The sequence below is a fragment of the Rhinopithecus roxellana genome, chromosome 16, assembly GCF_007565055.1.
Source record: "Rhinopithecus roxellana isolate Shanxi Qingling chromosome 16, ASM756505v1, whole genome shotgun sequence".
Taxonomy (NCBI): Eukaryota; Metazoa; Chordata; class Mammalia; order Primates; family Cercopithecidae; genus Rhinopithecus; species Rhinopithecus roxellana.
Genome location: NC_044564.1, coordinates 30,696,687 through 30,710,040, shown reverse-complemented (window position 1 = coordinate 30,710,040; position 13,354 = coordinate 30,696,687). Strand labels below are relative to the sequence as shown.

At 43.7% G+C, this 13,354-nt stretch overlaps 1 protein-coding gene across 1 annotated transcript; it reads right to left on the bottom strand.

Moving 5' to 3' along the window:
* Positions 1-7,179: 7,179 nt before the first annotated feature.
* Positions 7,180-11,748, bottom strand: LOC104654315 (spermatogenesis-associated protein 31D3-like). Its single transcript, XM_010353440.2, is given in 6 exon segments — positions 7,180-9,155; positions 9,158-9,882; positions 10,159-10,219; positions 10,775-10,820; positions 11,559-11,678; positions 11,680-11,748. Coding segments are annotated over 6 exon segments (2,997 nt in total).
* Positions 11,749-13,354: the final 1,606 nt, after the last annotated feature.

The following is a 13,354-nucleotide window of genomic DNA, read 5'->3' as shown; positions in this document are numbered from 1 at the left end:
GTGCCTATTTTATCAGTGAATGAAACCAAAGCCCAGAGAGGGTAAGTGACTTCTCTAAATCAGACAGTAGTAAATATCAGAGCCCTGATGAATAAATTGTCTACATTCATAATGCTTTTATTTTACACATATTAATATGTAATTTCTTAAAGTAAAAAGTATGCCCTAATACTAAAGTAGTTGTATGGTTAAGAATATTCACTTTGTCCGTTAAATGCTGACAAAATTGGAAAGTAAGGGAAAAGCTATTTTTGGTACTCTATCACCATTAGATAACTTTTCCTTTCCACTCTTAGCATCAATGTCTTCATAGTTTTTTTCCCTAGCCCCCTCTTAAAATCTGTTTTCAAGAATCATATTACTTATGACTTCCAGTAATGTATAAAATAAAAGTTCAAAATGCCATCTCTCCCAGGAAAACATTTCACATATTGTACATACATCTACCTCCAAGCCTTCCAGTAAGCTCCTACCAAAGCATTTTAGGCAGCCTTTGAGAGGTGGCAGAGGTGGCTTCTGGTAGGATGAGACTGTCTCACCATTGGCCCCATGACATCCTCCCAATTTACCTACATTGCTGCCCCGAAGGCTGTTCTTGGATTTCACACTGTGCTTGGTTTTATTATCTCCACGGAGGAGTCTTTTCCAAAAGCTCTTAGAGTAATATGCCACCACTTGAGGATGCTCAGTATAGATAAACTATTCGTTTAGGACTTTCATATGTTCCCAATTTCCTAGGAAGTTTCCTCAATGCTCATGCCCTCACATCCTGACCACTGTCCCTAGGATAAGGGACAGTGGTCAGAAGGGGAGGTTACAGTGAGATGAGATTACACCACTATACTCTAGCCTGGGCGACAGAGTGAGACTCTGTCTAAAAAAAAATAAAAATCATAGAACAGTAGCTATAAAATGTTCTTCATACATTCACACAACAAATATTTATTGAACTTTACTACGTAGTATTCCTACTACTGTAAAAATATCAGTAAAATAAAACATTGCCTCTGCCCTTGAACAGGTCATAGTTCAGGAAGTGAGACCTGCAAACAAGTATAATAAAATACGCTACAAAAAGCTGTAAAACAAGCAAAAATAATACACAATGGGAAGACAGATAAAGAAGTAAAATTCTTCTGCCAGGAGGAAGGGAAAACAGGGTTCAGGGAATACTTCAGAGAGTTGATGCCAACTCTCTGATGTTGGGCCTTGTGAGATATTAACAACCTCCTCCTCCTCCTGCTGCTCCTCCTCCTCCTCCTCTTCTTCTTTTTAATTGACTTTTATTTTTTACAGAGGTTTTATGTCAACAGGAAAAGTAAGTGGGAAACTTCCCACATACCATCTATCCCCACACAGGCACAGCCTCCCCAACTGTCAACATCCCATACTAGAGTGGTACATTTGTTACAATTGACGAACGTACAATTACACATCACTATTACCCAAAGTCCATAGTTTACATTAACAGTCACTCTTGATGTTGCACATACTGTGGGTTTTGATAAATGTATAATGACACGTGTCCACTATTGTAATATCATATAGAATAGTTCACTGCCCTAAAAATCCTCTGTGCTCTGTTTCTTCATCCCTCCCTCCCCACTAGCCCCTGACAACCATTGCCCTTTTTACTGCCTTCATAGTTTTGCCCATTTTCGAATGTCATACAGTTAGAATCATACAGCCTTTTCAGATTGTATTCTTTCACTTAATAATACACATTTAGGTTTCCTCCTTTTTTGTGTTTTGCCAGTTTATTTCTTTTCAATGGCATATGATGTTCCATTTTTGGATATACAAAAAAAAGTTTACTTACCTACTGAAAGACATTTCTGTTGCTTCTGATTTGGACAATTATGACTAAAGCTGCTATACAAACTTTCTTTTTAAAAAAATTTTTATTGAAACATAATTTATTTACTATACAATTCACTCACCGAAAGTATACCACTCAACAGCTTTGAGCATATTCACAGTGTTGTGCATGCATCACCACAATCAATTTTAGAACATTTTCATCACCCCAGAAAGAAACTCTGCTTCACTTAGCCTTCACCCTTCAATATTTGCATTCCTCTCTATGTTACCAGTAATCTACTTTCTGTCTCTAGCTATTTTTCATTTCTAGACATTTCATCTAAATGGAATCATACAATATGTGGATTTTTGTGTCTGGCTTCTTACCATGATGTTTTCAAAGTCCATTCATGTTGTACCATGTATCAATACTTCATTTCTTTTTATGGACAAATGACACCCCATTGTATGGATATATCACATTTTGTTTATCCATCGATTTAGTTGGTGAACATTTGAATTGTTTTCACTTTGGGGCTATAATGCTGCTGATACAGGAGTTAAGAAGAAATTACCTAGGCAGATAATAAGGGTATGGGAGTCCTCAGTAATCTTTTCTTTTTAAAGAGAAGCAGCCCCAAATCATTTTCTAACAAAGAGCAGCCTGTAAGTTCAAGCTGCAGACATAGACAAGCAAGCTGGGAGCTTGCACAGATGAATGCTGGCAGGAACTAGGGGACTAGACATGTTCAAGATGGTGGCTCCATCTTCTTTTCTCTGTCAGCCACATGTACAGTAAGGAGCAGACAAGATGGCGCCGATCAACTGGAAAGCCCATTTGTGTAATAAGATTTGGTTGGGTCAATCAGCCTTGGCTCGTACACTATGTAAACATCATACCTGATTGAACCAATCTGTGAGCCCTATGGAAGTTAGACCACTGCCTCCTCAAACCTGACTACAAAATTTGGTGCATTCGCTGCCAGCCAGTCTTTTCCACTTGGAGACTCTTCTTGGTCTATAGAGAGAACTGTTTCTCTTTCTCTTATCTTCTGCCTATTAAACCTCTGCTCCTAAACTCCCCATGTGTGTCTGTGTTCTAAATTTTCCTGGCACAGGATGATGAATGCCAGGGCATATACCCCAGATAATGTAGCCCCTTCAAACTGGGGGCTCATGTCTGATACCAAGGTACAACCTTCATCGACATGCTGAGTAGAGGAGCAGACTCCAACTCTGTCCTTTCATTTCAAGGCTCTCGGCCTTCATTTTAGAACCAAATCAAACCAAATACTGGGCCCCCTTCAGCCATTTTAAAACAATTAGCATAGCTTCCAGCCTTACAAGACTTAGGGGATAGGCTTACAGAGAGGAACACGGAGAATCCCCCAACATCGACGAGTGACTGATTCTCCACCTCCACAAGTTCTTTGCCCTAGGTTTCATCCCAATTTTGTCCTTCTTAAAGTCTTCACGAAATCTGAATTATTGCTGCAATCCCAAGCTTCAGACACTTCAGGGTCAGTGGCATAAGCATAGGCAGGTACAGAGAAGGATGGTTGAGTGAGGGAACTGTAGTGGACATGTTTTGATTTGTTTTGTTTTGCTTATGTTTTGATACTAAGCATTCATAAATTTTTCTGGAAAACCTACTCAAGTGCCCTCTAGAAAACAAATCTCATAATTGATTAGGCACGGTGGCTCACGCCTGTACCCCAGGACTTTGTGAGGTCGAGGCAGACGGATCACGAGGTCAGGAGATCCAGACCACCCTGGCTAACATAGTGAAACCCCATCTCTACTAAAGATACAAAAAAGTTAGCCAGGTGTGGTGGCGGGCGCCTGTAGTTCCATCTACTCGGGAGGCTGAGGCAGGAGAATGGCATGAACCTGGAGGCAGAGCTTGCAGTGAGCCGAGATTGCACCACTGCACTCCAGCCTGGGTGACAGAGCGAGACTCCGTCTCAAAAAAAAAAAAAAAAAAAAAAAAAAGATAATGTTTTAGTCCATAATGAACAGCCCCATGTACACTTCTGCCAAAATGGCATCTGTGAGCTCTGCAGCACCATGGTAATCCTCAAGGGGGCGGTGCCTAGGTCCCGACTGAGAAAGGATCGTGATATGGGCATGAAAGGCATAAACCTTTTTCCACCAGCAGCCTCATCCTTTCCTAGTTTCACTTTTTTCTTACTTTCTCATTCATTCTAAAGCATCTTTTCCTTACTCTCAGCTATATTTTACCTAGGTGGTTGCCCGGTCAACATTCCTGCCACAGACAGCTAGGTGATCTTTTTGCCCATTAAAAATGTCATCAATCCAGGCAGCCTGGAGATATACACAGGGAGGGGAGCTACTTCCCAAAAGTGACTTTTTAGTAAAAAGATCTCAATATCGAGGTCAAAATATGCTTCCCCAAATCATGAGGATGCCCTGCTTGTCAAATTCTTAAGCAGCATTCACAGTGTTCCTGATACCCTACCCCAACCAGCAATACCCCAAACACTCCCACCAACTTGTATGACAACTTTTTTAAAATCGTGATTAAACCACTGTTTCTGAAAAATTTATCTGTCCTTGACCCTCTCTTCAGATATGGAAGCCTGTCTTCCTTATTGCTCTAAAGGAGATGAAGCAGTGAATGGGGAGGAAGGTACAGGCTGCCGTACAATATCAGTAAGTCTCAAGCAAAAAGGTAGAAAAGAGCTCATCTCCTCAGACTTCATCAGGGAGAGAAGGGACTTTTGGAGGCACATGATAATTATTCCTCCACAAGAGCTCCAAGGGATTGGCCACCTTTTAGAAGTCAAAGGAGGCCGGGTGCAGTGACTTACACCTGTAATCCCAGCACTTTGGGAGGCCGAGGCGGGTGGATCACGAGGTCAGGGTATTGAGACCATCCTGGCTAACATGGTGAAACCCCGTCTCTACTAAAAATACAAAAAAATTAGCCGGGCGTGGTGGCAGGCGCCTGTAGTCCCAGCTACTCAGGAGGCTGAGGCAGAAGAATGACATGAAGGAGGCGGAGCTTGCAATGAATGGAGATTGTGCCACTGCACTCCAGCCTGGTGAACAAGCGAGACTCCGTCTCAAAAAAAAAAAAAAAAGAAGTCAAAGGAGGCAGTCCGTAAGAGCTGAGCTAACTCCTACCTTTCCCTAACCACAAGCTTGTGTTCCCCAAAACCTATGCCCCCCAACACAATACACAGAGAAAATATTATTCTTACTAGAATATTTATTGGGGGGAATCAAGATTCTCAACAAGAAGTGAATTATTGTGGGGGGGAATTTTCCTCCCTGGAAATGCTTCGGAAGCATTTTCTGTCCAGTTAGTAAAGGCACATCACTGAACACAGTGCTTTTAGCACTGGTCGGGACGGCTGGACACACCAGACTGACCTGATGCCGGCAAGTGGGGTTTGGATGTGGCACAGGCTTCCTGTGGGGCATGGGTTGGGGATGCCTTTGACACAATATCTTCCCCTTAAAAGCCTTAACTTTCTGGGGCTATCTGTTCTTGTCTATGATCTGTGTAATCATTGTAGGATAATTCTGGCCAACAAAGATAGCTTGTTGGCTATAAGATTTTGTACATGTCAGTTTGCAGGAGGGAGCCATGTAGTTACAGGGATAGCCCAGGACAGGCTCTGCTCTGACCTGCACTTCTGGGTTGTGCTGAGCTTTCCCAAGCTCCACTGGGAAGACAAGGGGCTCTTGAGGACAGGTGATATCTATCCCATGCCTATGCCCCAGCTTCTCTCTAGGAACTTCCCAGTGTCTTTCCTAATTTTCTGAGCTTCAGTAGTCCCAGTAAAGCCAGCTCTACTTTTAATTTGACCTCTATTCTGCACAGATGATGACAGGGAGGTACCCTTTTCCCAGGAACTTTATTGTTCTTCATATGTTATGCTGGGATTATTAAACTGCTGCAAAAAGGTCTTCATCCATTTTCTGAAAAGGTTTTCAGGAGGAGGCTGTGTTTTCAAGGTTGGGGAAGATTTGCTCCCAAGCACCTCCTCTGATGTCTTGCTTTGAACAGGATGGCCCTTTCTCCTCGGTCGGGATGTCCCCAGTCCAGCATCCTGGACACCAAGCTCTCCTCCTTTGGGTCTTGGCAGGCTCACTGTCTTTGTAGTGTTTGTGGGAAATTCTTTTTTTTTTTTTTTTTTTTTTTTTTTTTTTTTTTTTTTTTTTTTTGAGGCAGAGTCTCACTCTGTCACCCAGGCTGGAGTGCAGTGGCGTGATCTCAGCTCACCGAAACCTCCGCCTGCTGGGTTCAAGCAATTCTCCTGCCTCAGCTTCTGGAGTAGCTGGCACTACAGGAATGTGCCACCATGCCTGGCTAACTTTTTTTCATATTTTTAGTACAGACGGGGTTTCACCATGCTGGCCAGGCCGGTCTCAAACTCCTGACTTTGTGATTCACACGCTTCAGCCTCTCAAAATGCTGGAATTACAGCATGAGTCACTGTGCCCAGCCACTTGTGGGAAATTCTTATCTGGACATTCTGTAAGACATGCTTAGGGACCGTGGGCTCCTGCTACTGTTCCTCGCGTATCCCTCTGTCCTCCAAGTGGACATGCACCACCTGGGAAGTTGACATGTTCTCACTGTAGATGCCCTGAGCATGAGTCAGTAAGTCCTTGGAAACTAAGTTATCTAATGCAAGGGACATGTCAGTGAAACGGCTTTGAACTTGGCTATGCTCCCTCTGGGCCAATTTAAACTTTAACTCGCTCAACATCTGATTTTAAGGTATGATGACACAGGATCTCGGGGAACTGATATTCTTGGTGGGAAACTTTCCGTTGTAGAAGTGCTTATTTATGTATTTATCACTGAGCAGCTTCCTGACTTGCTGGTTGTCAAGTAGTTTTAGATGGTGTTTGAAGAGCACAGAGCTCCTCTGCCTTGAACATCTCTTTAGACCCATTGGTGACAGAAAATGTCTTTCTGCTGCCCTGCAGCCTTTCTTCATTATTACTGGAACACTCTCTCTTAAGCCTTCCCGTACAGCGAGCCCTTGCTTGCCTTATCGGCAGCTTTTGGCTGCATCTACTGGCTAGTACAGTCTGTTTCTGACTGACTTTGCCTATGAGGCTGTGTGGTGGGTGGGGCAGAAAAGTCTGTCTGCCATCCTCAACTGTCTGGACTTTCTGTAAGCTCATGGTCAGTATCAGAGAATTCTCTTCTCAGGGCTCCCTGCCTTTCTTTGTTGACAGGTGAGATGATGCAGTGAGGATGACCCAGGATGGGGAATGAGCTTCTTATTTCTAACTTTTCTCCCTGAAAATCTGTAGTGCTTCTTCTGAGGGGTGTGGAGGCCCCATCTTTGGAATCTGTCTCCATAAGGTCATGGTCAGTATCAGAAAATTGTCTTCTCAGGGTCCTCTGCTTTCTTTGCCGACAGGTGAGGTGACAGGGTGAGGACAATCCAGGACCGGAACTGAGCTTGTTGTTCCCAACTTTTCTCCTTGAAAACCTTCTTCTAAGGGGGGTTGAAGACCCCATTTTTGGAATCTACACCAGAAATGGAGGAGGCTGAGGAGGGAAGGTCGAAATGGGAAAAGGAATTGGAAAGATCCTCTTTCAAAGTTAAAGATTTCTATAGATTCATGGACTTTGCGGGGAAGGCCCCACAGCATCCTCATATGGAAAGATTTAATATGGGCTTCCAACACCTTTTGGTCATTGGAACTAAGGAATAAAATCTCCTGGGAAGTATCAACGCGGTGGTCCTCACCCAGCAATGCTGCCAAATTTCGATGTTTTATTTGACTGTGGGATTTCTCAGCAAGAGACATTGTCTGCTTGACTGAATGCCATGAACTATGCACAGTCCCAGGCATTCGACCCTCATTGATTTCCTCAAATTTCTTGCTCAAATGTACTGTCAGGGCATTTTCAAGTTGTTTCTGACCTAGGCTCTCCCCTGAATGATTCCCTGACAGATGCATCATATGAGTGTCCAGGTCTCTCTCAGAGTTAGACCTCAGATCCTCATCTGAAGATGTCTCTGGATCATGCAACAGATGATCTTTTGGGCCATTTTCCTGGCTGTATCCCCGATAATCCAGGGAAAGCATATTTGAGCTCCCCTCATGGAAGGTTCTAGGGATGCTTGATCCGAATTTCTTTAGAATATTGCAGCCCTGACTCTCAACCAAAGAGCTATGTAAGGGTCCATGATTGTTCTCTAACTCAGATATCTCCGAAATTTTTTTCTGAGGATGCAGCATTGACAGAGACTCATGGATTATGCGAGGCAGGCCCCAATTGCTCTGGATGAGTCTTTTTCGAAGTTGGTGCTCTGGTTTCTTCCTTAGCTCACAGCTGAATGGAAAATATCCAGGAATAATGGATATGGGAACATGGGCCTTAAAGGGCTGCCTAAACAATGCAAGACTGGGAGCTGGAGGACAAAAGTCTTCCTGAGATTTTTGAACCAAAGAAGGTAAACCCCACACACTTTCCTGCACTTTCTGCAACACATTCCACTCCAGATGGCTAATTTCAGATGGCATAAGAGACTGTGCCTCATTCTGGGATCTATGAAAACACACTCCACAGATCCTAATCAGGAATAGAGGACTAGGTAGTAGGGCTGGGAGTGGAAATTGATGTTGAGCCCTGGACTGGATCTGAGTGAGATGTGGGGACTGACCCCAGAGCAGGGTTTGAGGCAAGGGTAGAAGTTGGGTACTAAGCAAGGATAGAGGTTGGGGAGGGGGAAGTACTGGAGATTCTTGGGATATAGATGTATTTGTAATGCCATTGAAGAATACAAACATGGAGTAATGACCATGTTGGACAAGAACGGTAGGGTGCAGAGACTAACTGTGCAGAAGTGGGAGACCCCAGAAGAGCTGCACATATTTTTGCTCTAACTGGTCCTCAACGCACTTAGAATATGGGGGCTGCTGGTGGATGTGCAGCTGTTCTAGTTTGTCTTTACTGGCCCAAAAACGAAGTGAGGCTGCCAAGTCATGCTTATCTGCAATTGAGGCTAACATTTTCCGTGAAGAATTTAGTTGACAGTTTGGTCTACAGGATTTTGGAAAAGATCCTGCTTTGTTTTCATTTTCTTTCCACATCAGGAAATCACCCCTTTTTTTGACTTGTCTCTTCAGGAGTTCCAGAATGTCATGGCTGAGAAATGATAGGTTAATAGGCTGTATGAGGTTGGCCACAGAGTGCCCCCCTATAGTGGCATCAGAATAGTGAAGGGTAAGAAGCTCTTGCGTGAAATCAGATGGTGCAATAGTGGAGGGAAACAAGTCCTTGCCATGAGGCTGCCACCAGTAGAATTCTGAAGATGCAGGGCATGAATGGTCAATGCTCTGATTGTTGGGGCATATTCTGTCCCACCAGAGCTACCTAGAGATAACGTCTCTGGAAAAGGCTTCAATATTGTAGGACTTGCTTTAGACTGAGTTACAGTGCAGTCCTGCTGTGGTAAAGCAGTTGGGGTTGGTGGTTCATGATGACAAGCACATGAATCAGTTGGATTCATGGCCTGGGAAGCATTTGGCAAGGGGTTCATATCTTGGGAGAGGGTGAAGTCAAATGAAAAAATGGTGTTCAGAGACAAACTGGCCTCAGGATGGAGATTGGGCTCCACTCTCTGAATGTGATATGATGGGAGAAGGGGAGAGGGAAGCTGTTGGGGTGGGGAATGGTCCACGAGGAACTTGGAATCCAGGGAAGAAACAGGCTGTGGTAGCAGAGGGTGCCTCAGAGGTGAGGGTGAAAATAAGTCAGCTAAGGGGGTGATTGGGTCATGTGAGAGAATTAAGGGGGACAGTAGAGAGGGCTTAAGCCGAGGAGACAATATTAGGTCTTCTGGAGGAATTGCTGAGGGGGCAGAAGACAGAGTGAATGATGACTCAGTCACAGAAGCTGAAGAAGCCAAAGGGGACACACAGGGAGCAGCATCTTTCAGGGACTCCCAAGACAGCAGTCGCTGGATATCAGCAGTTGCTCTGTTACACACCTGACAGTCAGGGTCTGGGCATAACAGTCGACGAAAGCGGATGGTATCATGATGCTAGTCCAGGTGACTGCAGGAAGCAGGAGGTCCAAAGCTGCAGCCAGGATCAGAACAAGGAAAGGAGGGTCTGTTAGCTTGGCAGGGGTGGGGCCCCCTGAATCCTGCTACCAGCTTCACATTGCCCCCCGCCCATGACCTCACTACGTCTTCTGTAGCCTCTCCCCAGTGCATTCAATTCACATACCCATTCCTGTGGGGACCCACTTGCACAGCTACAGCAGGCTACAAGGAATCCCTGAAGTGAATAGAACATGCAAAAAAAAAAAAAAAGAGGGAGGAGGAACAGGACAGAAGGGGAATGATTAATCACCTTTGCAGAATAGAAAGCAGCTTCCTTTCCTCTTCTGCTTCCCTCTGGAAACTTTTCCAGTCTGGGAAAACAGAAGTCACTCTGTGGAAGACCCTTGGGATTTTAAACTCTGATAGCCCCAAGAATCAGTACAAGGGGGCAAATAGACATTGATAATATTCACAGGTTCACTTGTGTATGTGGCATCATTAGTAAAGTCCTTTCATATACATTACCCCATGTGATGCTCAAAACCACCACGTGAAACACAGACATCAGTGGTTACCTCCAGGAGGAATCCAAGCATCAAGGAAGTCAAAGTACTTATGCAGAGTTGTGAGACAGAAACTCTGACTCCAAGCCAACCAGTAGTCCTTCCTTGATATCTAACTTGGCCACCTATTGGGCAACACCCATTACTCAGGTCCATCACTCTGTCATGCCCATGAAGGGGCAGAGCAGGGCCTGTGAGCATTGTCTCAGGTCTGATTGCTTTCCCATGAGCCTGTCTTCTGAGGGCTCTGTTTTCTGAAACTGTATCTAGTAACTGACATTCTAAGAAATCATGGGACTGAGTCCTCATGAAAGAGACAGGAAGGGTCACCCTTGAAGCTCAGATAGAGCAGGTTGGCATTACCTTTAAATGTCCCACCTTTCCTTCTCCTCCTGGCTCTGCCTTGATGCTGAGAAAAAAGAAACATAATGACGGGCTGGGACTCACTTCTCTCACTCCTCTAGGAAGCACATTCATTCATTATACAAGAATAACATGACTCTGTAATTAATAGAAAAGTGTTCCTGTTATCAATTTTTGAAGGTGATAAAATATTTCTAATTTTTCCTTCTGTGAAAAACTCAAGAGGATTTTGTCTATGAGAGCCACACTTGATGTGCTCAGTTAGCAGTCCTCAAGGAGGGCACAGACTCAGAGGCCAACAGTCACATCTGTGCTCCCTCACAGGACAAGTGTCCCGCAGACAGAACTCTGGCTGCAGCCTCTGCTCAGAGACTCTCAGCATTACTCCCCTGATCAGCCCAACACGAAAGAAAATTTGGTCAAGTGACAGGTGACATGGGAATGTGACTCATGATCAAACTTTAGGAGAAACTGTTCTCTTTCAGAGAGCCCACATTTTCTAAATAATCCAATCCAGGACCACAGAATTACAGTATTTGGGATTTTATCCTGGAACTCTCCACCACAGCCAGACAGGTAGTCTATGAGCTATAGACGGAAACCTTAGTCCTCCTGAACCCCTAAGTCTGCCCAACCTCTTCCATAGAAGAGTGAAGTTCTATCCTCTCTTCAGACTTCCCATCTAAGACATGTCTCTGAACCAACCAAACTTATTTAAAAATGTGGGAATAGGATTGGGAAACAACAGGGCATCTCTCTTGGGTGTTCACCCACAGTTCCTTACCTTTTGGATGTCATTATTTTTCCCACGTGTTGACAAACACAGCATCGATACCACATAGAAAAAGTACAGCATAAACAACCCCAACCCACTCAAGTAGATGCAGTTGTGGTCAATATCCATCCAAGCAAGGTGAGTCAGGGCTCAGCCCTGCGTCAGTATAGCTGTTTAGAAAACAGAGGATATTCTCCATGCTTTGAATAGCATGACTTCCGAAGGTAACTGAGTATTGTGGGTGCCCGGTCTTAACGATAGGCCCAGGCCTGCATCACAGAGCATAGAAGAGTCACAGAGGGTTTCTGAGGGTGGGGGTAGCAACAAGAGAAAGGTGTGTCCACAGCCCTGCCTTTTACCAGCCCAGCTGACTCCACCCCTCCTGGGCCCTCTAGGACTCTCTGTCCTACCCTGCCACTCCATTTCCCAACTCCATGCTTTCTTCATGTCATACACTTAGTGGAATTTTCCGTTGGTTCCAACAGTAAACCAGGTATTATCTGAGTCCCCCTTTACTGTTTGGAGCCTTTAACTTGGGTCCCACCAACTACACTGCCTTGAAAGCCTGAAATACTGCCTGGAATATTTGCTGTACCCAGGCTTTGCTACTCTCAGGATCACATATGTCCTCAAATCCGTCTTATCTACAGAATGTTTTTGCCTTACATTAACCCAGATATGAAACTTAAATTTCCTTTATACTTACTTCATTTTGTGAATGTTGAACATTACATATTTTGTTTCGAAGTCAGCCTTTGCTATTTCCAATCAGAGGGACTGTCTCAAATGATTAAAACTAATGTCATCAAGGAAAAGAAGCTCACTGCCCAATTTGGGTTTTTGAGAAAAGAAGATTTTTATTGTAAATTAACCAACAAGGAGCTAGGAGTCCAGCTCAAATCTGTCCCGTGTGCTGGCTTTCATGCAGTCATTTTATTAGAAAAGGTCTAGTGGGTGGCCTCTGGGGTTAGTAGGTGATTGGCGGAAGGAAAGAGGTCTGGGACATCCTCAGGCATGCACAGTTTTGTTTAACGCTACCTCATGGATTGCATGTGTACATTTTAGGGGAGTTAGTTTGAAACATGGTAGAAATTTGATCTGTGACTTCAGCAAGCTTGTTCTGTGTCAACTCCAGTTGGTCTTATTAGTTTTAATCCATTTTAGCCAGTTTTTTAATCTCACAAGCAGAGACAATTTTGGCGTTTTAGCAAGCTGTTGTTTAATCTGCTATCCTGTAAACTGATGATTTTTGTCAGTCATTGGTTTCGTAACTCTCTGGAACGTTGTTTAACTAATAATTCATTATTTAACATCTACAAAACTAAAACAAGTATAAAATAAATGTATATAATTAAAACTTCAAGGATTCTTGGGGGTGAATTTATAACACTCATTTTTCTGAAGTTAGTGACGTTTAAATTGTTCAAAGCCTTTTGGAACATGTTCTGTACACACAGATACACATCGACCTAAAATGAAGAAGTTGAGGCAAAATTAATATAAATAGAGAATTCATTTGGGTCAAGCTTGAGGATCGCAACCTGGGAACACAGAGGCAAGTCACCCTAAATATAAACTGTAATTAGCAGCAGTTACAAGTGGGTTTTTTGAAAGTCAAAAAAGGGGACAAGGAGTGGGGTGATACAAAGTTGTTATCAGGAATTCTCATTGGTTTACAGAAATGATTAGTGATTGGCTCTACATTGTTAAGCTATAGGGGGTGGGTTATAGTGTCAAATGTGGTATTATTTGGTTAATGTCTAGCTACATGTGGCAATAGCAAGCAGCTTCAAGAGATGAATACA